General features: G+C 29.7%; 1 protein-coding gene across 1 annotated transcript in view; it reads right to left on the bottom strand.

Moving 5' to 3' along the window:
• The window catches only part of LOC100207479 (unconventional myosin-Id), a 99376-nt gene extending 77675 nt beyond the window's left edge, over positions 1 to 21701 (bottom strand). Inside the window, exons 1-5 of the mRNA XM_065810713.1 lie at positions 21364 to 21701; positions 18787 to 18880; positions 15920 to 16085; positions 2060 to 2113; positions 605 to 700 (exon numbers count right to left, since the gene is read on the bottom strand). Of these exons, the coding sequence (XP_065666785.1) occupies positions 605 to 700; positions 2060 to 2113; positions 15920 to 16085; positions 18787 to 18880; positions 21364 to 21664 (711 nt within the window). The 5' untranslated portion in view covers positions 21665 to 21701. The remainder of the gene's footprint in view (positions 1 to 604; positions 701 to 2059; positions 2114 to 15919; positions 16086 to 18786; positions 18881 to 21363) is intronic.
• Between the last annotated feature and the right edge of the window lie 1219 nt (positions 21702 to 22920).

Below are 22920 nucleotides of genomic sequence, written 5' to 3'. Positions count from 1 at the left end.
CTATCATTTTAATTTTTTATTGTTACTTGCAAAACTCTGTACTATCTGACTATGAAACTTATTTTTTTATATACTAGATTCACATCTACACTACAGTCAAGGAGGCTACTTGTTTTTCCCTACTTTAATTTTATTTGAAAAACCACAAAAAATACAAAACACCCTGCACTTTATTGCAAAAATTTCAGGTTTTTTATAGTAATCACTCTAATCGAGAAAATATCACAACTATACCAAAAAGTAGCAAAATAGTACCAAAAAGCAGCAACTTTAGCAAAAAACCCACAACATTCTAAAAAAGTTCAATGGCTGTGTAACTCTTGATGACAAAACCTAATGTCAGACTTTAAAATCAAACTAAACAAACACCAGATCACAAATCTTATCAAAATTTAAAATAATTATGGGACTAGCTCATAAGAGTTAGGGAATTTCATGGCAGTTACACAGTTGTAACTGCCTTGTAGAGGATCCGGAATAATCTGGGCAAGTTTTTAGAACTAAAAGTCAGAAAGTATATACTAATATTATATCAAATTATTAAAAGTCAAAAGACTTATATTATATTAGTTAAAGTAACCACTTTATTTTAAATGAAACTCACTTCAGAACATCTTCCTTGTCTTAAATATAAATAATCGTCAGGCTTGTTTACTAATTTTGCTTCCTTTAAAACAGCTTCTGGTGATCCACTTAAAAACTAAAATGATAAAATGATTATAAAGTAAAATAAAAATAAAATTACAAATGTTTATTATAAACTAAATTTTAAAAAACAATCAAAATACATTTAGAGTATAAAAAAAAAAGGAAGTTAATTTTTATTAGGCTTCCCTTTTCATAAAGCAAAAATCTTAAACTTTAAAAAAGTTTGAAAAATGACACGGAAAAAAATTGGCAACTAGCTCTAGGAAAATTAAAGACCTAAATATGCATATTTTAAAATTTACAACTTATTCAAGTTAGTAATTTAGACATGTATCAACAGCATTATGCCATTAAAAATCTAAAACAGCTTCATGATTATCATATTCATCCTGTTATGGAAACATGTACAACCTATGCCCTGCTGCTTTGTAGGATTAATTATTTGAGGCAATAAATACCATAAACCACTTTGGCAGATAATAACTAGCTACTACATTGAAGAAGGCCTCCTATTCACAGAACTAAGGGGTAAGCAAAAAAGTTCAGTTGACCAGCCTCACATTCCATCTTTAACTATAAGGTTGGCAAAAATGTAAACCTGTGTTACCTTGTTTCCTACCTAAGATAAAGAACATTGGATCTTCTTAATTTTTTGTTTTTGCTTGTGTTGCCTTGTGAACAGCTATGCAACTCTCCTGTTATCTTCTAATGAGGGTACAGCTGTAAAATTTACCTGAGGCCAGATGATAGTAAGTTTTCCTGAACTCTGTGGTAGCTCTCAAAGAGGCCAACTCAATTAACAGCTGTTAAATATCAGTGTTGATTAGTGTTGATTTTTGTGGGCTTCTGTTGCTCAAGTCTTAAACTCTTCTAAAACTTGTGATCCAGATAAAATTCTGTTTATAGCCTTAATGTTTCAATTCTCTAAATCTAAAGCCATCTTGTTAACTATTATAACAAAAAGATTCTATTGTGCATTAGATAGAAGCAGCAAAGCAAGAACTATTGCTCTTGACATATCAAATTTTTTAATGTTAATTCAGCTCCCCAAAGCAATGAAGGCCACCACAGTCGAGGAGGCTACTTTAATTGTAGTTAAAACCTTTTCTCAACTCTATAAGTCTGAAACATGAACCTTGACAAACAAGGACATTGCACAGAGAAACAAGTTGAGTCCTGTACTACCAGGGACGTAGTAAGGATCAAACGTGGAACTTCTCACTTATAAGACAAGCGCTCTATCAATGCACCACTACCAGATTATTTGTGAATACCCTACACCACTACCAGATTATTTGTGAATGCCTTCTTAAAAAAAAGCTTTAAACAGTTGCTATTTTTATTAATTATACCAAAAGTTAATAAAAGGCAATAAAAATAAATTATTAAAAATAAAAGTATAAATTAATACCTGATAAAAAGAATGAAAGTTTCTTTCGCCAACTTGTTGATGGACAACACGTGCCTAAATTTTATAACTTTATTTTAAGTTTGTAACTTTAATTTCTAAATATTACTGTTATAATTGAGCTTATGAGAGTAAAAGTGGACCAAGTCCAATTTTTTTCAAATGACCCTTATGTATGTAAAACTGCTAAAAATTTGCTATATTTTTAGAGCAAAAATGGACCTAGTCCATAACACATTTATTTCTTATTCAACAGAGGGCAGCACATTTTTACTCTAACAATAAATCACCAGGTATAGAGAGTAATAGTGGACCAAGTCCATTGATAGTGCTTTAATGTAAGAAATCAAGATTCAAGACCACATAAACTACAAATTTTCTTAGAATTATTATTATATTAGAACAAGAATAACATTTGTACAGGTAAGATGCTTTAAATGAATATCTGATTATGGTTTTATATTAATATAGTGAAATATACAGCAATTTCACACTTTATAAAGTGACAAAACTGAAATAGTTTGGTGAGCGATAATATAAGATTTATTCAATTGCTCTCAGCGGGAATATAAATATTGATTTGTTAGACAGTAGATATAATGGTCTGTCACTACCAAAGTTACAGCCTCTTTAGAAAGGTCTATTTTGTGTCTTTAATAACATCTAGCTAGGGGAGCACTTGCATGCATGTTGTGTACATGTACATTATTCTTTCTAATAATATTCTGAATGTATGTAATATTTAAAAAATATTTATTGTAGAATAGTGTAAACATGCATTCATGAGCCGCACACATGGTGTCACTGGCATTGATAAAGTGCAAGAAGGTTCAGAGATCTCTAGCTACAGATACAACAATTGCAGATCCTAACTTAGCAGCAGATATACAGACAGAACGTTCTACATTAGCAGCTGAATCTCCGATTGTAGCCGATAATTCACGTTCCATCAGCCACTAAAAGATACGTGCAAGAAATGTGACATTTTTAAAACAGACATTGAAATAGAAAAAACTGAACACAAAAAATCTCAACTAAAAGCAGCGCATGAGATTCATTTGCGCAAAGCAGAGAAGGCGCGTCAATCCTTAAAACTAGAAAAGAAAAATGAAGACAATAAACATGCATCTTTTTGTTTTGACCTGCAAAAGGTCATGTCATTGCCTTGCCTTACAACCAATGAAGTTTATTATTGCCAGCAATTATCAGTGTATAATCTAGGCATTCATGACCTTAAAAATGACAATGCAGTGATGAATGTATGGCATGAGGGAACAGCCTCACGAGGTGCAGGTGAGATCGGTTCATGCTTATTGGCATATTGTCAAAATCTGGCAAATAGGGATATTACGTCTATTACAGCATTCAGCGACTCGTGCGGCGGCCAAAATCGAAATATAAAAATTGCACTGTTATGGATGCATTTGACGTAGACGATGAGTATTGAACTGGTGAATCATAAGTTTATGGTCTCTGGGCATTCTTATTTGCCTAACGATGCAGATTTTGGAATAATTGAGAGAGCAAAACCAAAATCCACAGAGATCTTCATGCCAGAACAGTGGTACAAATTGATCGAGAACTGCTCTATGAAGAAGCGCTTCAGTGTTGCAAGATTAAGCACTGATAATTTCAAGAATGTGGAGCCCTTATTGAAATTAATTACAAATCGGAAAGTGGATGAGAGTGATCAGAAGGTCAACTGGCTGGATATGCAATGGCTGCAACTTAGAAAGAACGAGCCATACAAACTGTTCTTTAAACACTCTTTAGATGATGACGCATCATTCAGTTTCATTTCACTAGCGAAACGCGGACGTTAGTGATGTACCGATTAATCGGCATCGGCATCGGCTTAATCGGCCACTTTTTGTACAATCGGAATCGGTATCGGCATCGGCCTTTTTTTATTAATTTACCGATATGCATTACCGATGGCATTTTAATACTTTTATCCTGCATTTTGATAATTATTAAATAATAAATAATCTAAACTTTATGCATCGCTTAGAATTTTTAGAAAAATTGTTTATTTTGACTTTGTTTACAGGCAAGTTTATTTATTTGGGTCCAAGTATTTGTTTACCAGTATGGATTACATGAAAAAATTTACCCAATTTAAAGCTCTATGGCTTTATATCTTCAAAACTTTAATAGTTAGTTAATTCATCGGTATCGGCATCGGTATCGGCCTTTTCCGATCCATCGGCATCGGTATCGGCATCGGCCAAAAAAGTGTTATCGGTACATCACTAGCGGACGTCAAACGAATCTTAGTGAAGTGAGTTTGGCTCCACTGTACTGTGGAGCAACAAAACTGAGCAAAGAAAAATACTCAGATCTAATGAAACTGTTAAAGTATATTCCTCCCATCTATCATGACTTCTATCAAAAGTTGGAACACAGCGGTCACAACAAGGATGTACTAGAAGATGAACTGTTGATGACAGCGGCGATGATGATCAGTAAATTCGTGTGGTTTTTATTGTACTGTTTGTAATAATGAGGACTATTTTTGCCGATAATTAGTAAATAGTAATTGTGTTTTTTTACAACATAGTATGAATTTGTACTACTTGTCTTAATTTGAATTGCTATTGTAAACGAATAATATGAAATTTGTTCATGATTTTACACTAAAATGATTTAGCGATTTGTTGATTATGTTTAGAGAAAAAATGGACCAAGTCCATAACTATTATTATATTATTAATAATTATTCAAAAATTTATTTGTGCATTTCACATATCTTGTTGTCTAAGAAAAAAGATTTAAAATGATACTAGACATCAATAATATTACATATGGCTGATTTATAATATATGCTAACACTAAGAACGCTTATTTCTAACAATATAGAAATATGGACTTGGTCCACTTTTACTATTATGGGCTCAATTGTAAGCTGGGCTATAAGGTACTTATGACCTGAGGCAGCAAACAATAAAGTGACCAAAACAAAAAAATTACTAAAACACAATATACCACAAAATGTCAAAAACAAATAGATATTGGATTTATTTAATAGATTTTTTGTAAGATATTTTTTAATGATTTTTTTACTTTAATTATAATTAGTTTATTTCTATAGCATTTTACTCTAACTAGTTTATTTTTGGATTTTTTTAAATTATAATTAGCTTTTTTATGCATTTTTTTGGAATTCTCAATCTTTGCAAACTCTAATGGTTTCAAACTTACCAATCAAATGATTGTAATCAAAACTACTAACATCATTTTCAAGTAAAAATTATGTTAATATAATTAAAAATAACAGCAAATAAGTCATTGTTTGTTTGCATGAAAATTTTGATAAACTTTATGAGAAAGTTTTGATAAATTTAATCCTGAAAATAACACATCTTCCAAGCCTTAAACCTTTTCAAATCCTTTTTTCTGTCAACAGAAAAAAAATGTACGCATTGTTTGTCAATTATAGTTCGAGGTTCCAATCATTCCTACACGATCGCAACAAGACGCCAAAACTTGCATGATTCGGTCAAGAAAGATCAAGAAGATTGGAGAAGAGCAAATTGCATCTGCAGTGATAAAAGCAAAGGATTTTCCTCCTAGAGAAAAAATCTAACAAAAGGAGGAAGATTATTTCCAGTAATACCAGGTAATACATTTTTTGTATTTTAAAATATTTTATGTTCAACAATATTTAGTAGTGAAAATTGTTTTTTACATTTATACTCATTATTACTTTTATTTTATTACACATTATTAATTTAAAGTTATTTCAAGATTATGTTTTTTTTTATCCCATAATCTGCACTAAAATCAAAAAGCCATATACTTACAGCACAAATGTTGTTAATCCTGTAGTTAAACACTGAACTATCTAACACAGGAATTAGAAAACTTGCTATAATTCACATCAAAGCAACAGGATTATTATGTTTTTTTTAATCCACTAAAATCAAATGGCCATATACTTACATATTACTTGCATTCATGAATATTATTCAATTGAATAATGTGGCATTTTACATTTCATGTGATGTAAAAATAGTAAACATTATTTGCGAAATTCAATCTCATTCAAGCAAGCACCCTTGCTGCTGGTGCGATGTCAATTCCAACAATCTATCAGAATGTGGATCTCTAAGATGTTTTGGCACATTGAAGGAAAGATATGTTGAGTTTGTTGCTAATGGCTCAAATTTAAACTATGCAACAAATTTTGCAAACTCAGTGCTCATTTTAGATGTTATTCCGCCAATGGAAATCCATCTTCTTTTTGAAGTTATTAATCATCTTTTCAAAAATATTTCAGACTTATGGCCTGGAGCCAAAGAATGGCCAGCTGAGTTGCACATTTAGTTCCAGCCATACCATGGCAAACACTTCAAAGGCAATAATTGCTATAAGCTTTTAAAAAACATTGATGTTCTCCAAAGAATGGCTGAAAAAGTGTGTGCTTATGAAGTCTTTGATTTTATTGAAACTTTAAGACATTTCAAAGAAGTTGTTTCTTCATGTTTTGGAACAGCGCTAAAGGAAAGCTTTAGGACTGAAATCCAAAACATTATTTTTACCAATATCAGTCACACCAAAGATGCTGTCTTCTATTACATTGAAGAACTTGTGTTAAAGCATCAATCATCACTTTAGGTGAAACAAGTGAACAAGCAACTGAAAGATTGCACTCAAAATTCGATGCTCATTGGAAAAGATATAAGCACTGCTCTGATCATTCAGAATATGGAAAACAACTTTTTAATTGTGTTGTTGGCTTTGACAGCAATCATTTGTAACATAGAAAATCAAAGTTGTATGAAAGTATATGCTAGAATTGAAAACTAAAATTGTTAACTTAAAATCTGTATAAAATACTACTTATTTCTTATCTCTAGTATTCCACAACTTGCTATGCTATGCTATGATATCTGCATATTTTTGGCTACATAGGCACTTAAGATAATATATTACAAAAAAATTTTCATTTTCAATTAAAATACAAATATTTGAAGGGAAGTAAAAAAATTATTATAGGTAGACATCTGTAGAGAACTTATCTAGACTTTTTGAGTACTTTAGATGTTATGTTTTGAAATGTTTTAATTTCAAACAAGTTAAACTTGGGTTTTAAACATTAAGGTAAAATCTTTTTTTTTCTAATGTTTAAGAAAATGATTGGCAGCAAAATTTAAAGCCATTTTTCCAAAATTACCACCAATGTATTTGTCTTCTTTAGCCCTATCTAAAAAATCAAAATTCATTTTTCAAAAATTAAGTTTTTATTAATTTTATTTTTTTTTTTTTTCTGCATTTTGGAGTAATGACCATGTAATGAATCAAATGTAGATTTTGAATGGTCACCATTTCTAAACAGTAAGAGTTTTGTTGATAAAATTTGAAATATATAAAAGAGCTTTGGTTTACTATAAAATAACATATTTTTCTTTACAAAAATAATATTTTCAATGCTCTGTGCAGAAACTTTATGCCCTAATACTTTTTATGCAATTTTCTCACTGTATTTTACAAAGAGGTTTCTCTAAAATATATTTTTAACATATATAGAAAAGAAATTTCGTTGCTTTACTAAAGCAGAAAATAAAACATATATTTATTGAATTATATCAAAGAATGTGATTGTGCCAAAATACATTTTTCCAATATCTTGTAGCAGCAAGTTATACCTGTGACAAGTACAAAGGTTAAATAATATTCTATAATTTAGTTGTAAAAAGTGAGTTTGTATGCCAGGCTTTGTCTCATCATATTTAAACCATTATATTAGTCTTGACCACCAATATTTAAAACATTATATTAGTCTTGACCACCAATTTTTACACCATTATATTAGTCTTGACCACCAATATTTAAAACATTATATTAGTCTTGACCACCAATATTTAAACCATTATATTATTCTTGACCACCAATATTTAAACCAGCATATTAGTCTTGACCACCAATACTTAAAGTCTAGTGTTAACAATTTTTCTACTCGTATGTTTTTCTTCTTTGCTTATATACTAAAGATACTCAGAGAAATCTCTTTTTTTGTTGTGCAAGTGGTTGCTAAATTATATTTTTAATTTATAGTAATTTATAGTAACTCTTAATTTAAATAGTTTCTAAAAAAAAAATTTCAAAGAAAATTATATACTGAATGTCATTATCTTTCATACTAAAACATTTATAAAAAATAATTTTTGATTTGATTTACTACAAATATTTAATGTAATTATAATAAAATTACCTATGTATTAGATGTTTGTTTCTTATGTATTAGATGTTTGTTTGATGAGTTTACATGCGGTATGAGGGAATCTACTTTATTAACTATCAACTCCTGTAAGATATTTTAATAGTGTTAATTATAAAGTCTTTTGCTTGTCTTGACAACTAATTGAACAATGGAAGAAAGTTGATATGCACCTTTTGCTCAACTTAAATTAACTGTAGTCCAAATTGATTTTAAATTGTCACTTGCTGAGTTACTATTACAAAGTAGGGCTCGAATTTAGCATATCGCGATTGCTTTTCACACCTTGGGGATTAGTTTTTAATAGTTCGTTTATCATACTTATATTATTTTTAATAGTAATAGCAATAAATTATAAAAAAATGTGGTATCTAATGTTTTATTGCTTTGACCTTACTTGTTTGGTCTATGGATATGCATGCTGATGCACTTTTTCTTTAATTTAACATTTTAATTAAACATTTCTATTTATTTAATTCATTTATTTTAAACACTTTTATTTTATTAATGTTATAGAAACTTAACTTTATAAGACAGCAACACAAACAGCGCCATGAAATTGTTTTATATTAACACAAGCTCTATGTATTGTCAAAACTTTTTTTTAACTTTTTTTTTTTTAAATTTTACATACGTTTGTTTTATTGTTGTTTTATAACTTTTAACAATTCTCTTTGAAAATAACTGTTTTAAATGTTTTAAAATCTCAACATGAACATATCAAATAGTTTTCTACAACTAATTAAAGTGGTTTAAATAATGTAATATTTGCGTTTTTACTTTTACTTTTTAAAGGATCATGATAAGTGAAAACAATTACTAAAAGTAACATCGTAGTAGTATTAAATACTTTTTTAAGGATCATGATAAGTGAAAACAATTACAAAAAGTAAAATCGTAGTAGTATTAAATACTTTGCTTGCTCATTATATCATAACTTGCTCATTACACTATAACTGCAACTTAAAATTTAAACTATAACTTATGCTGTAATTTATAACAGTAAACTACACTATTTTAAACTTCGCCAAACAAGAAAATTATAAGATAGTATTAAAATTAGGAGATATTATGTTAAAAAAATAATTTCTCACAGTCTCACATTGGTAATAATTTGCAGTGTTAATTATAAAAAACGAGAGCAATTAGTAATAAGCAATTAAAAAGAAGTTAAAATGTAATTTCATTTTTGAAAAAATTTAGTCACAAATTTACAGCATTTATGAAACCATTTAACAAAATTTTAAGAAAGAAATCATTTTATTGTAGTGATGGATTTTACTTTAGTGGGTAAGTACTACTCGGTGTAATTAAGGTGATTTACAAATTATTCGAATTCTTTTATTTGGAATTAGTATAGTTTTCTCAGCGTAGTATGTCCAAACAAGAGCTTTAAATGGTATAACTTTTTTTGATACAGGCTTTTTTAATATTTAGAAAAGTTTCTTTAAATATTAAAAAAGCCTGTATCAAAAAAAGTTATACCATTTAAAGCTCTTGTTTGGACATACTACGCTGAGATATATAAACCTTTTTACTACCAGTAATAGTGAATCTAAAGAACACCATTTTGGAGTCTTTAGATCAATTCCGCTCATCGACGTTAACATGAATTTAGTTAAAATCTTTTGAAAAAGTTCCTTAATATACTATTGATCCTAGTTCTAATCGTTTCTGACGTATATTAACTATATATAGTTGTCAAAATACAATATTTCTATCAATTTTTAGAAAAAATATTAGAATTCCGATTCTCGTTTATTGGATTTTATTTTACAAAGATTTTGTGTTGATGTAACTAATGTAACTAAAGATTCAGAGAGGTCTTTACAGTTAAAAATTTCATGTTTGGCATCGAAATTCGCAACAAAACGGTCTGCCGCACATATGATGGTGGACCGTTTTCTAAACAAAAATAAATTTTGATTAGAGGGAGCAGATGTAGAATTTGAAATAAGTATATATCAGCGATGTCTCTTTTCATCCACTGGAGGATTTCAAGGACGGCCAAAGAATAACTTTGACGACTCTTCCTTTAAAACCAAAAAACAGAAGGTTAAAGACTTAATAAAATCTCAAAGTGCAACTGAGTTGACCACCCCTGCTGAAGTAGCATGTTGTATGTCGGGGCACAAAAACCAAGCTACTTTAATCAGAAAAAGTTTAGAATCGTCAGAAAAAATAAAATTGAAAGGCTTTATTTGTGGTGGCAGGCAGTTGAATTGTGAAAAGGCATTAGCTTATTACATTGACTCTAAATGTACAAGTCATTCTTTTAAACAGATGTGAAAGTGGTCTTCAAAGACAGAGCATATAATATTTCCATCTTACTATAATCTATGCAAGTCAAAAAAAGTTATGTTATCCAATAGATGAACATACTTCTATTACAGAAACACGTGCCAAAATTAACCTACAAGCCATACTTGATAAAACTATTGAACGCCTGATTAAAACCCAGTGTAAAGTTCTTAAAAATTATACTTTTACTATGCTATTCACATTAATTAGTAAACGGGGATGTGATGGGAGCTCTGGTCACAGCACTTATAAACAGAGATTTACAAACTCTGATGCTACTGATGAGTTTCTGTTTGTATTTTCATTTGTTCTATTGAGAATGAGTGACAGCCAAAATATTATTTGGCAAAATTGGCGACCTTCATTCACACTTTTTTGCTGACCAATTAAGTTTATTTTTTCAAAAGAAACAAATGTATTTACTACAACAGAAACTAACCAAGTTCTCAACTTATTCCAACATCTATAAGATTCGGCAAATTGCTGTTAAACATGACCTAATACTCTTAATGATAGAAAAGTTTGCAATGCCTTGACTGACACAAGTTCCCAACAAAAATGTTATATATGTGGTGCAACTCCAAAAATGATGAATGGTGAACTAAAAGACTTAGTTGTTTAAAAAGAACATTATGGTTTTGGTCTGTCTACTTCACATGTATGGATTCGTTTTTTTAAGTGCATGTTACACATTAGCTATCATTTAGATATAAAAAAGTGGCAAGCTAGAAGCGATGAAGATAAATCTAATGTCCAAAAATGTTCAGAAGATATCAAACAAAAATTTAAAAACTATATGGGTCTAATTGTAGACAAACCAAAACCTGGCTTTGGGAATACAAATGATGGGAACATAGCTCGCAGATTTTTTGTGAAGCCAGAGTAATGCGGTGAGCTTACGGGTTTAAATGCCAATCTCATTAAAAATTTCAGTATTTTGTTAAAAACGCTTTCCATAGGTCATGATATTAATTAATATGAATTTGAAAAAATTTGAAAAACTTTGTACTGAAACCAAAACTCTTTATCTTAATCTATACCTAAGGTACTATATGCCTGTTACAGTGCACAAAATTTGTCCCACCTGTAATACCACCACAGCTGGTTGGAAATACAATTCTGTGTGGTGATGAAGATTATTTAGGGTCTGATTCTTCGGATAGTGGAAATAACAATGATTTATCCAATGATAGTTGTTAAGAAAATATTTTTTATTTTCCATTATCAGCTGAATTATTGTATATATATAGATTTTTTTTTTTTAGCAAAATTTTATAACATAATTTATGTGTTGAAATAAAGTATTTTTATTACCTATTAACTTTTTTCATTACTAAAATTTAAAAATTCTTAAAACTATAAAAAATACTTAATATAAAACTTAAAAATAATCAAAAAATGCGTAACTAATTAAAGTATTATTAATTACATTCTTTGGAATCAAATTGCCAAACAATTATTTGTTATTAATTAAAAAAATATTTTTGTCCACCTAGTTTATATAAAGCGATTCACTGTGCGACGCTAGGGACGAGAGGGAGGGAGTGTTAAAGTTTATTTTTTTTCTTGTGATTAGATTTTTTTGCGTTAATTCGAGCCCTAAAGATCTGTATTGCACATGAACTGAATAGTACTAAATAACCTGTCTAAAAGTGCTTGAACCTGCAATTATTAACTCACATAAGCCACTGCAATACATTTTTTCATTTTTTGTTTTTATAATTGGAGTAACTTTATTTGCTACATTTTTGTAAACCAATACAATAATAATACAATAATACCAATAACACATATTGTAACACAATAATACCAATAACACACATTGTAATACAATAACTTTATATTAAAGTAAAATATTTAGTATTATTATTATTATTTTTTTTTAATTATTTTTTCGTATTTATTAAGTTATTTTAAAATACTTCAGAAATTGCAAGGGAAAATTTATGTTTTATTAAACAAATAAAAATACTACACATAAAAGCCCTGATATAAATTTTTTAAAAATATTTAGTTTTAAAACCAACTTAAATTTAATCACTGTTTTTAAACAATTTAGAAAAATTTCATTGGCTATATAACTGCACTAAATTTGACTTGAAGCTTTTTTTCAACAATAAATTTAATGGATACTTTTACAAATTCAAAGCAATGTATTACTAGACATACAACCCTGACTCTAAATATTAACACTAGCAGAGATTATTAGCCATGGATATAATGTACAATACATTATATATTATATAATTATGCATATATATTTCCTATTTATTTATATACTAGCATATAACATGTGTACATATGAATGTGGAAAGTTAATGTTAAAATGAATGTTAAAGTGTTAAATTAATGTTAAAGTGAATGTTAAAATTCCAACTTTTAACATTCACTGATTCATATGTGTTTTTATATACATTCACTTAAAATTATTGAACCATTAACAAAAAATTACTACTGTGGAAAATGCAGATTTTTTTAGTTTCCCAAAAGTTTACATTATTCGACTTCCGCCCTTTTAACATTCACCAATTCATATACATTCACATTAGTACACACATATATACACTAGTGGGTTGATTTTTTTACAACTATACATGGGTATAGTGCCAAAATCTGACATTCTACATGAGATTACCAATTGCAAAAGTTTTACTGATTAAAGTTTCAAAAATGTCCCCCGTAAGTAAAAAAATATAACGTAAAAATCAACAAATTAACAGAAAACAGCAATTTAACAGAATTAACAGAAAAATAGCAATTTATTTTTACAAAACTTTCTGTTCATTAATAAACAAAGATCAATTGTTTGTGCAATTTAAAAGTTGTTGTGCAGAATAAATCTGAAGTCCATCTTGTCAATATTTTTTGCATAAATTTCTTGCATAATTTTTATGGCTCTTTCCACACAGATATTAGATCTCTGAATTCCTTGTATGCGACTGGGCTCCTGGGACCAAAATGTTTTCAAGGTTTTCATGGCTGTAGTTGAAGTTATTGCTTGCTCTAAATTGTTAAAATTATGTTCTGAGTATTGCATGTCAGAAAACCATATATCAGACCAGGCTGATGTAATGAAGTCACAAACCATGCGAAGTTGATTATTATTCGACTCATTTAAAATATATGCCAGAAGAGCATAGATTGCTTTTGAATTCCATCTGGCATTGTTCAATGATGGCAGACTTTTGAATTTTATAGTTTGATAGCTACCATTCACCTTCATGTATCGGTAACTTTGTACCAACTCAAACAAAAAGTCCATATCATCTCTCCATTTATTAGTCTTTACTTTACAAATTTTTTCACCTTGCTTAAAGTTTGATTTTAAATTTTCATAGTTTTTTTGCAGGTTTACACTAAATTTGTAATGTATTTCTGGTCATGAGCTTTTTCCTTCATCTAAAATTTCATTCATGGAATGCTTCAAAATTGTGTCTAACACATGATGCTGACAACCAATAAATTGAACTGGTTCAAGATTTTTTCTTTCGAATTCTCTTTGAAGTTGGCTTACAACTCCATTTTTACTTCCAGTATTAACACTTGTGGTATCAGATATTATAACTTTAATACTACTCCATAGCTGAAATTTATCTAGCACTTCAGCTATTCCACTGTAAATACTATTAGCTTTACCATCACCCAGTTTCAAAATGGCTAACTTGACCTCCTTTTCTGCATTTTTTAAAATCAAGACTTGATACTTAATCCCGGAAATTCTTTTACCATCAAAATGCAACACCCAATCATCATTTTTTAAATGATTAATCATATGCTTTTCCATTTTTTGAGCTTCTGACATTGTAGCTCTATAAACCCCAGATTTGGATGGTGCTTGCACATTAACACCACATTCAGATAAATTTTTGCAAACTTCTGCTGATCTCTTAATACTTAGTTTTGACTTCTTAACTAAGTTAACAGCAACAATGGTGTTCTCATATTTTCTCTTTGTTTTTTGGCCTGGCGGATTATAATCAGAATCTTGCTCATCATCTTGCTCATTGTCTCCTTTATTGTCATCACTGACCTCTACTGTACCTGTTTCAGCTATGATAGTTCTCTTCTTGCCAGCTTTAGATGGATGTACTTTAACAATTTTTGATGTGCAATAACCAGCTTGACCATCAGTTTTCACCTGTAATATATAAAATTCTTTATCTTCATTGCTAAGCCAGTTACCATTCACTTTGGTTATACCAAATAAATAATCCCACTTTTCTTCAAAACATTGTTTGGACTTTTGAACAGAATGATATTTCTTAATAAGAATTTCTACTTTTTTTGTTAAAGACCTTTTATTAATTTTGGTAAACTCAGTTTAAGCCATAAATCAGATAATTCTGCGCCAACCATTTTACATCTGGAATACACTGACTTCTCTAAATTTGATAAGTAATTATACCGACCAATAACAGAATAAGCTTTTGGCATTTTATTTATAATGCCAAGTGGCTGCAAAACTTTGTGTATGTGAGATCTTGTTGATTTTTATTTCTCAAAGTGCACTAGATTTTTTGTCCAGGCTTTGATATTTTCAGGTTTTTCAGCTATCTCGGAGCTTATTCTGGAATTTCTGAAATATAAAGTAAATTGAAATAATTTTAAGTTACATGCAAAATTATAATGAAATCTAGTAAACACAAAAAATCACCTTGATTGGAACACGTTTATCTTGACTGCTAATGACAATAATTCAATCTTGTGCTTGCAGAAATTGATAACATCGGATGCATTCAAACAATGTATACTCAAACTTATATACTTATATGTTTGTTTATTTGTATCACGCTACACCAATGATATTGTAATTATTATAATTACAATATCTTTGTGCTACACGTTAAAAATTGTTAAAAAACAATTACAATTTTTTATTTTCATATTACAATTTCATATTTATGGGTGACATTTTTGCAATCAAATGTCTTAAGGTATACATTTTTATAAATAAATATAAAAATGTCAGCTTTTAAAAATATACCCATTGATTTTTTGACACTTATTGATGATAATTTAGATTGGTATTGTCATATAATATTTTGCACACTTAAAGTTTTAAAATATCGACTTAAATCCAAACAGTTTTTTCAGAAATAGTAGAAAAAATAAAGAATATTGAACAAAATAAAGAATTTTGAACAAAATTAAAATAAGCCAATAAATACGTAAAGCCAGTCCTGCATCAATAAATACATAAAGCCAGTCCTGCATCAATAAATACATAAAACCAGTCCTGCATCAATAAATACATAAAGCCAGTCCTGCATCAATAAATACATAAATGTGCAACATTTTTGTATTTATTGATACAGTTAACTAATACAAAAGTTATAACTAACCTTTTCTAGTAGATAATTGCTAATGTGTCCTCCAATTGGATCACCTTTAAAATCAAAATCAATATCCATATACTTTCCAAACCTACTTGAGTTATCATTTCTATTAGTTTTTGCATTACCAAATGATTCTAAGATAATGGTAGACTGTATTAGCACAGTTTTTGTACTAAAAAATAAAGTTTGAAAAATGAACTATTTTATTTGTCTATTAACAGTAAAAAGGCACGCAACTATGTAATTTAACTTCCCCTTAAAAAATAATTATTGCTATATGCAGTGGACAAATATTTTTTACATTTCTAAAAACTTACACCTCCCACCAATGTCAAATCCCCTCTCACTTTTTCTGCCCCTTACCCCTTCCCCACCTCCACAAACATCTTTAATCGTTAAAGTTCAATATAAATGTTAGCTTTAACATCAAAATTTGTAATGTTCCAAAATATGGGACATTTGTTAAAACTCAGACAAGCATACTAAACATGTTTCATATATAAACATGTTTTATATATAAACATGTTTCATATATAAACATGTTTCATATATAAACATGTTTCATATATAAACATGTTTCATATATAAACATGTTTCATATATAAACATGTTTCATATATAAAAACATGTTTCATATATGAAAAAATAATGAAGCATTTTTCCAAATTTCAAGCAATTTCTTTCTTAAACATGAGATCGAAGTCATGATTATCAAAGTCATGATATGTATATGTTTGAAACAAACTTTTAAAATTAAATTAATAAAAAACAATCTAAATTATCTAAACTTTAAAAAAAAAACTTAAAACTTTAACATCAGGTATTTATAATAGCTTAAAATTTGTTTTTATTTTTTGCTTTCAGTTGCCTTAAGAAGACCTTATAAATTTGTCTCAAAGAGACGTGGAAGAGCATTTAACTAGGAAATTCTAGCCTCCTTTTTCTTAACAATAATGTGAAATATGTCTAGAACTAGCTTCGAACCCTTGCTTTCTTGTTTCTAAAGCAAGGATTCTAATTATTGTAATAATTGCTAATGAAAAAATTGCCAATTTTTTCATTAGCAATTATGCTAATGCTAAAGCACGCTATTCTCAGGTCATGAAATCTTGTATCTCATCTCAAAAATTAAGCTCTCGAGAATCTTTAATAGTATTAATATTAAGGGCAAATCTTTAATTCCACCTATGGTTCAGACTTTGTCACCTACCCAAAGACAAAGCTGAATAGTTTGCTAAAAACTTTTCATCAATATCATCTCTTGATTCCACTAGTTGCGCTCTACCTGATATAGCCGTCAAACAGATTGATCCATTGCTTGACATTCGTATGACGCCAGCTTCTGTATCTAAAGTGATATCCTGCCTAGTCTCTTCTACAGCTTGTGGCACGGACAACATACCTGTTATTGTCTTGCAAAAGTGTTCTCCGAAGCTGTCGTCTATACTCTCAAGAGTATAGACGACAGCAGAGTCTTGTTTTCCAGCCTGCTGGAAAGCGGCATCTGTTATTCCTATCTTCAAAAATTCTGGAGAGCGATCTGATTCATCTAACTACCGTCCCATTAGTTTTCTTCCTATCATAAGCAAGATTTTTGAATCTTTAGTTAACAAACACTTAATTTCTCATCTTGAATCTAATAACTTACTTTCTGACCATCAATATGGATTTCGATATTCTCATTCTACAGCTGATTTGCTAACAGTGGTAACCAATAAATTTTATCATGCATTAGATGAAGGTGGAGAGGTTAAGGCCATCGCTCTTGACGTTTCAAAAACTTTTGATAAAGTTTGGCATGCTGGTCTTCTCCATAAGCTTTTTTCTTATGGTGTATCTGGCAAAATCTTTAAGATTATTGAATCCTTCTTTTCCAATCGTAGTATAAAAGTTGTCCTTGATGGACAGCACTCTTCACCTTATTCTGTAACTTCAGGGGTTCCTCAAGGTTCTATCCTTGGCCCTATACGCTTTTTAATTTACATTAACGGTCTTCCAGATATTCTGACATTTAAGGTGGCATTGTTTGCTGATGATAGTAACATTTATTCTTGTCACGATAAGAAACCAACACTCTCTGATTGCTTGGAGGGGGCATTTGAGCTTGAAAAGGATCTCACTTCTGCTACAGCATATGGCTCACAGTGGCTGGTGAACTTCAATACAGATAAAACTTAATTTTTTTCAGCCAGTCGTTATCGCAATAAGATAGATCTTCCTATATTTATGAATGGTGATGTACTCAACGAGCCATTCACTCTTCATCTTCTAGGATTAACTCTTACTTCAGATCTTTCTTGGAAACCATATATCAAATCTGTTGCAAAATTAGCATCTGCTAAGGTTGCATCTTTTTATCGAGTTCGGCACTTTCTTACTTCGGATTCTATTTTCTATCTCTATAAATCTCAAATCTGGCCTTGTATGTAATATCGTTGCCATATATCTGGGGCGGATCTTCTGATGATGCCCTTTCTCTTTTAGACAAGGTGCAAAAACACATTGTAAACATAGTTGGACCTGCTCTTGCAACCAACCTCCAACCTCCAAGTGGTTGCTTGTTGGAAGAGAAGTGGTTGCTTGTTGGAAGAGAAGATGTTTAAAACTTGTTGGAAGAGAAGATGTTTAAAAAAAATGCAAATTTTTTTCATTCAAATTCAAATTCATTTAAAAGTATAAAAAAGAAAATAGAGACTTTAGTTTTTTGTGATTACGCAGGACTTTAGCAGGGATTATGCAGGACTTTAGCAGGGTTCAAAAGGTTGTTTGTTGTTGTGTGCTTGGTTTTTTAAAAGTTTACCAAACTTTAACAATAATAGTTTCTCTATCATAAATCTATAAATATTTAGTTTAAAGTTAAAATTAAAACTAACTTTTCAATATCTGACTGTTTACTAGGATTAGTCACAGCTGCGATATATTTCATTATAATCTTTGATGCTTCCGTTTTTCCTGATCCACTTTCACCTAAACATAATATACGTGCATTAAAAATTTTATAGCAACATTTCTAATTTTATTCTTTTATAAAACTAATAATAATATTTTATAAAGTAATGTTAGTAATGTGTCATATGTAGCCAAATTATTTTCTATATGTTAGTAATGATATGTTAGTAATGTGTCAATAATATGTTAGTAATGTGTAATATGTAGCCAAATTATTTTCTTGTTACAGCTGTGAGAATGAAAATAGCAGTACTAAAAATTATTTGCATTTTCATTATTACTCTCCTTCTGTATAATATAGAAAGACTAATTTTTTATGTGTGCATATACAAGAATGAGATAAGTAAATTGAGCATATGAGAATTCAATACATCCAAGAATACCGTTATTTTTGATAAAATTATTGTAATTGCATTAAAATTGAAGTGGTTGTATTGATTTTAAAGTTAGTTTATAAAATTTAAAGAGATTTTTGTAATTTTTACAGGGAAGGTATTATAATATATTCTTTATTCATTTGTGTATGCTCAATAGTAAAAGTCTTCTCTTAACCTTTCAAGGTGGGTTAAGGATTTCATTGTACACCAACAGAACGCAACTATATTTTGAAGCATCGTAGAGAGGGTAAATCTTACTCATATATCTAAATTATTCTTGGATGTTCAGCAAAGACTTTTTTTTATATCTCTTAAATTATAAAGCAAAAGTTAAAAAAAGAGGTGGAAAAGGTAAGACTACCACACAAGAAGACAGAAGAATTGTAAGATATGTTAAAAGCAAACCATTTTCATCAGCCAAGCAAGTCAAAGATGATCTTGAATTACGAGTGAGTGACACAACTGTTTGTAGATGCTTAAAAAAGAACAGTTTATATGCATACAGTTCAGGAAAGGTTCCTTTGTTGACAAAAAAAACATACCTCTAAATGTTTGCAGTTCACAAACCAACATCTGAATTGGCCCATCAAAAAGTGGTGCAACATATTATGGACCAATGAATCAAAAATCATTCTTTATGGAGGTATAGGTTCAAGACAATATGTAAGACATCCAGCTAATACAGAATTCCAAAAAATATATACATTAAGTCTGTGAAATATGGTGGAGCCAAAGTCATGGTATGGGGCTGCTTCTCATATAATGGTGTCAGCCCTATTTATAAGATTAATGGTATCATGGACCAACATAACAATGTTGACATCCTCAATAATGTCATGCTGCTCTATGTTGTTGAAGATATGCCGCTAAAATGGGTCTTCCAACAAGACAACAAGCCCAAACACACTAGTCACAAGGCAAAGGTGCGGTTTCAGGTCATTAGGGTTGAGGTTATGGAGTGGCCTGCTCAGTCACCTGACCTAAACTCCATTAAAAACTTATAACTTATATAATCCAACTAATGCTCAGCAGTTACAGATAGCTATTTAACAAGCATGGTACACAATACCCGCAGAAAAATGTCAATGCCTTGTTGACTCATTGCATCAACGTTGTGAAGCCATTATCCAAAACAAAGGTTTTGCAACAAAATACTAAGGGTAAATATTATTATATTGTACTTATTTTTAACTTTCAATGTTAAAAAATTAACTTTTTTAATGTTTAACTCTATAAAAATTATTTCTTTTCTCCATTTTTAGATACCACTGCGAGGAGGCTGAATAAGTGCAAATTTCATAACTGCGAATCTGCATAAATTCGAAGCAGTTGCAAAGACTGGCATAAGTGCGAACTGGCACAAGCGCGAACTGGCATAAGTGCGCCGAAAGAATTTGCAAACATTGGCATAAGTGCGAACTGGCATATGTGCGAATCAATTGCAAAAACTGGCATAAGTGCGAACTGACACAAGCGCGAACTGGCATAAGTGCGCCGAAAGAATTTGCAAACATTGGCATAAGTGCGAACTGGCATAAGCGTGAACTGGCATATGTGCGAATCAATTGCAAAAACTGGCATAAGTGCGAACTGGCACAAGCGCGAACTGACATAAGTGCGCCGAAAGAATTTGCAAACATTGGCATAAGTGCGAATTGGCATAAGTGCGAACTGGCATAAGTGTGAATTGGCATAAGTGCGAACTTGCCAATTCGCCACTTATGCCAACACCACTGCTATTTCAATGACCGCAATCTTTTTTAATGTTATTGTTTTGTTTGTGAAATAAAATGTAAAACTACTATTGATATGATTTTTTTTATTCTATTAGATTTAAGTGTCAAAATAAATGTAATAAAAAATTTTTATTAATTTTTAGTGAAAAAAATTGCTCAATAGAATTCAAAAGAATCCAGGTGCTGCTATTTTCATGCTCACAGCTGTATGTTGTCATATTAAACTTTTACAAACTAATTACAAACTAAGTGAAAAAAGTTTAAACAAAAAAAAAAGTTTAAACAAAAAAAAAAGTTCAAATAAAAAAAAAAAAAACAGAAAATCTTGTTTTCAAAACTTTTATTTTCAAATTTCAACACACCATAAAAACAAGAAATGATATGTCACCTGAAATAACAATGCAAGTATCTTGAAATTTTCTTTGCATCATTTTATATGCAGCGTCAGCTATTGCAAAAATATGAGGAGGCCTTTCAAAAATTTCCCTTCCTTTATACTCAGATATAACATCCTTGTTATAAATATCAAGTGTTTTGTAAGGATTTAAAGAAATAACAACTTCTCCAATATATGAATATATTCTTTCTTTTTCAAATCGTATTTTAAGATTTGACATAAAATCTTCCATAGTCACTTGATTTAAAAGTACAAAGTCTCCTTTACCGAATTCTGCTGCCTCAAATACCATTTTTGATAAGTACTATATTTCAAAAGTTATAATAATTTTGAATCATATATTTTTTAATAAATATATAACATAAATATATATTTTATATATACATACACTTACCTTTGCAGATTTATTTCTTAGGTTTGTGGATTCAGGTTTTAAAACGCTGACTTAAATTTAGACAGTTTTTGTTTACAAAAAAAGAAGAATTTTTTATAAAAATTGAAAAAATATTCAAAAAAAGTTCTACATCTTGGAAAAGTAAATCTTAAAAAAGTAAAAAGTTTTTTTTTCAATTAATTTTAAATTTTATACTGATACTTTTTTACAAGAAATGTATCAGTATAAAATGACAAGGTAACATAGACAAGAGTATTAATATGAATTATTGTGACAAAAAAAAAATTAGAAAAATAAAAATTTCACATTTCTATATTTCCATTTTTTGAGTTTTGAAAAAGTTTTTTTATTGATTTAACACTGTGTTTAGCAATGATTTAAAATCAGATGTTAACTGTATCTGGTTGATCTCTTTAAAGAAAGCCTCTTTGGCAGAGACTTTTAAGTAAGCAGAAAAACTCTGTTGACCAGCCTCACACCTTATCTTTATCTATAAGATTGGCGTAAATGTAAAGCTGAATCTTTATGACTGTAGCAGTGGTGTAGAAAGGATTTTTTGGTGTTTGCGATAAGTAACTTCCAGACATGGTGCAAACTCCAAACATTTATATGTTTATACTTAAAAAAAAAACCATAAAACATTTGTCCCCTCAGACCATCTTCATTTCTGTGTTTTTTCTCATCTACATTAATGATCTTCCCAATAATCTTACCCCTAAAATTGTTCTATTTGCCAGATGATCAGTCAAAAATGTTATCAGATTTTAATTGCTTAGAAAAAGCAGCTGAGCATGCAATCTCTCTTCTAAAAAGCATGGTGCTCCCTGGGTTTTTTTTCTTACTCATTACTCCATTCTATAGCTCTATAAGTCTCTTATTCATCCTTGTATGGAATACTGTCATCATACTTAGGGTACTTTTTCTAATTAAGCTTATTCTCTTTTATACATAATCCAAAAACATATTGTAAATGTAGTTAGATTTGCTCCAGCTCTCAAGCTTGTTCTCTTGTCTATATTAATATCTTTATCTATTTTCTATAACTACTACCATGGTCATTGCTCAAGTGATGTAAATTTCTCACACATCTTTTTTTCAATCCCAAATCCCAATCTTTTATGATTCATCATTTATCTAGTTGCATCATTTTACCG

This window comes from Hydra vulgaris, chromosome 11 (genome assembly GCF_038396675.1).
Source record: "Hydra vulgaris chromosome 11, alternate assembly HydraT2T_AEP".
NCBI classification, from domain to species: Eukaryota; Metazoa; Cnidaria; class Hydrozoa; order Anthoathecata; family Hydridae; genus Hydra; species Hydra vulgaris.
The sequence above is the reverse complement of the archived record's forward strand: the minus strand, read 5'-3'. Positions and strand labels throughout refer to the sequence as shown.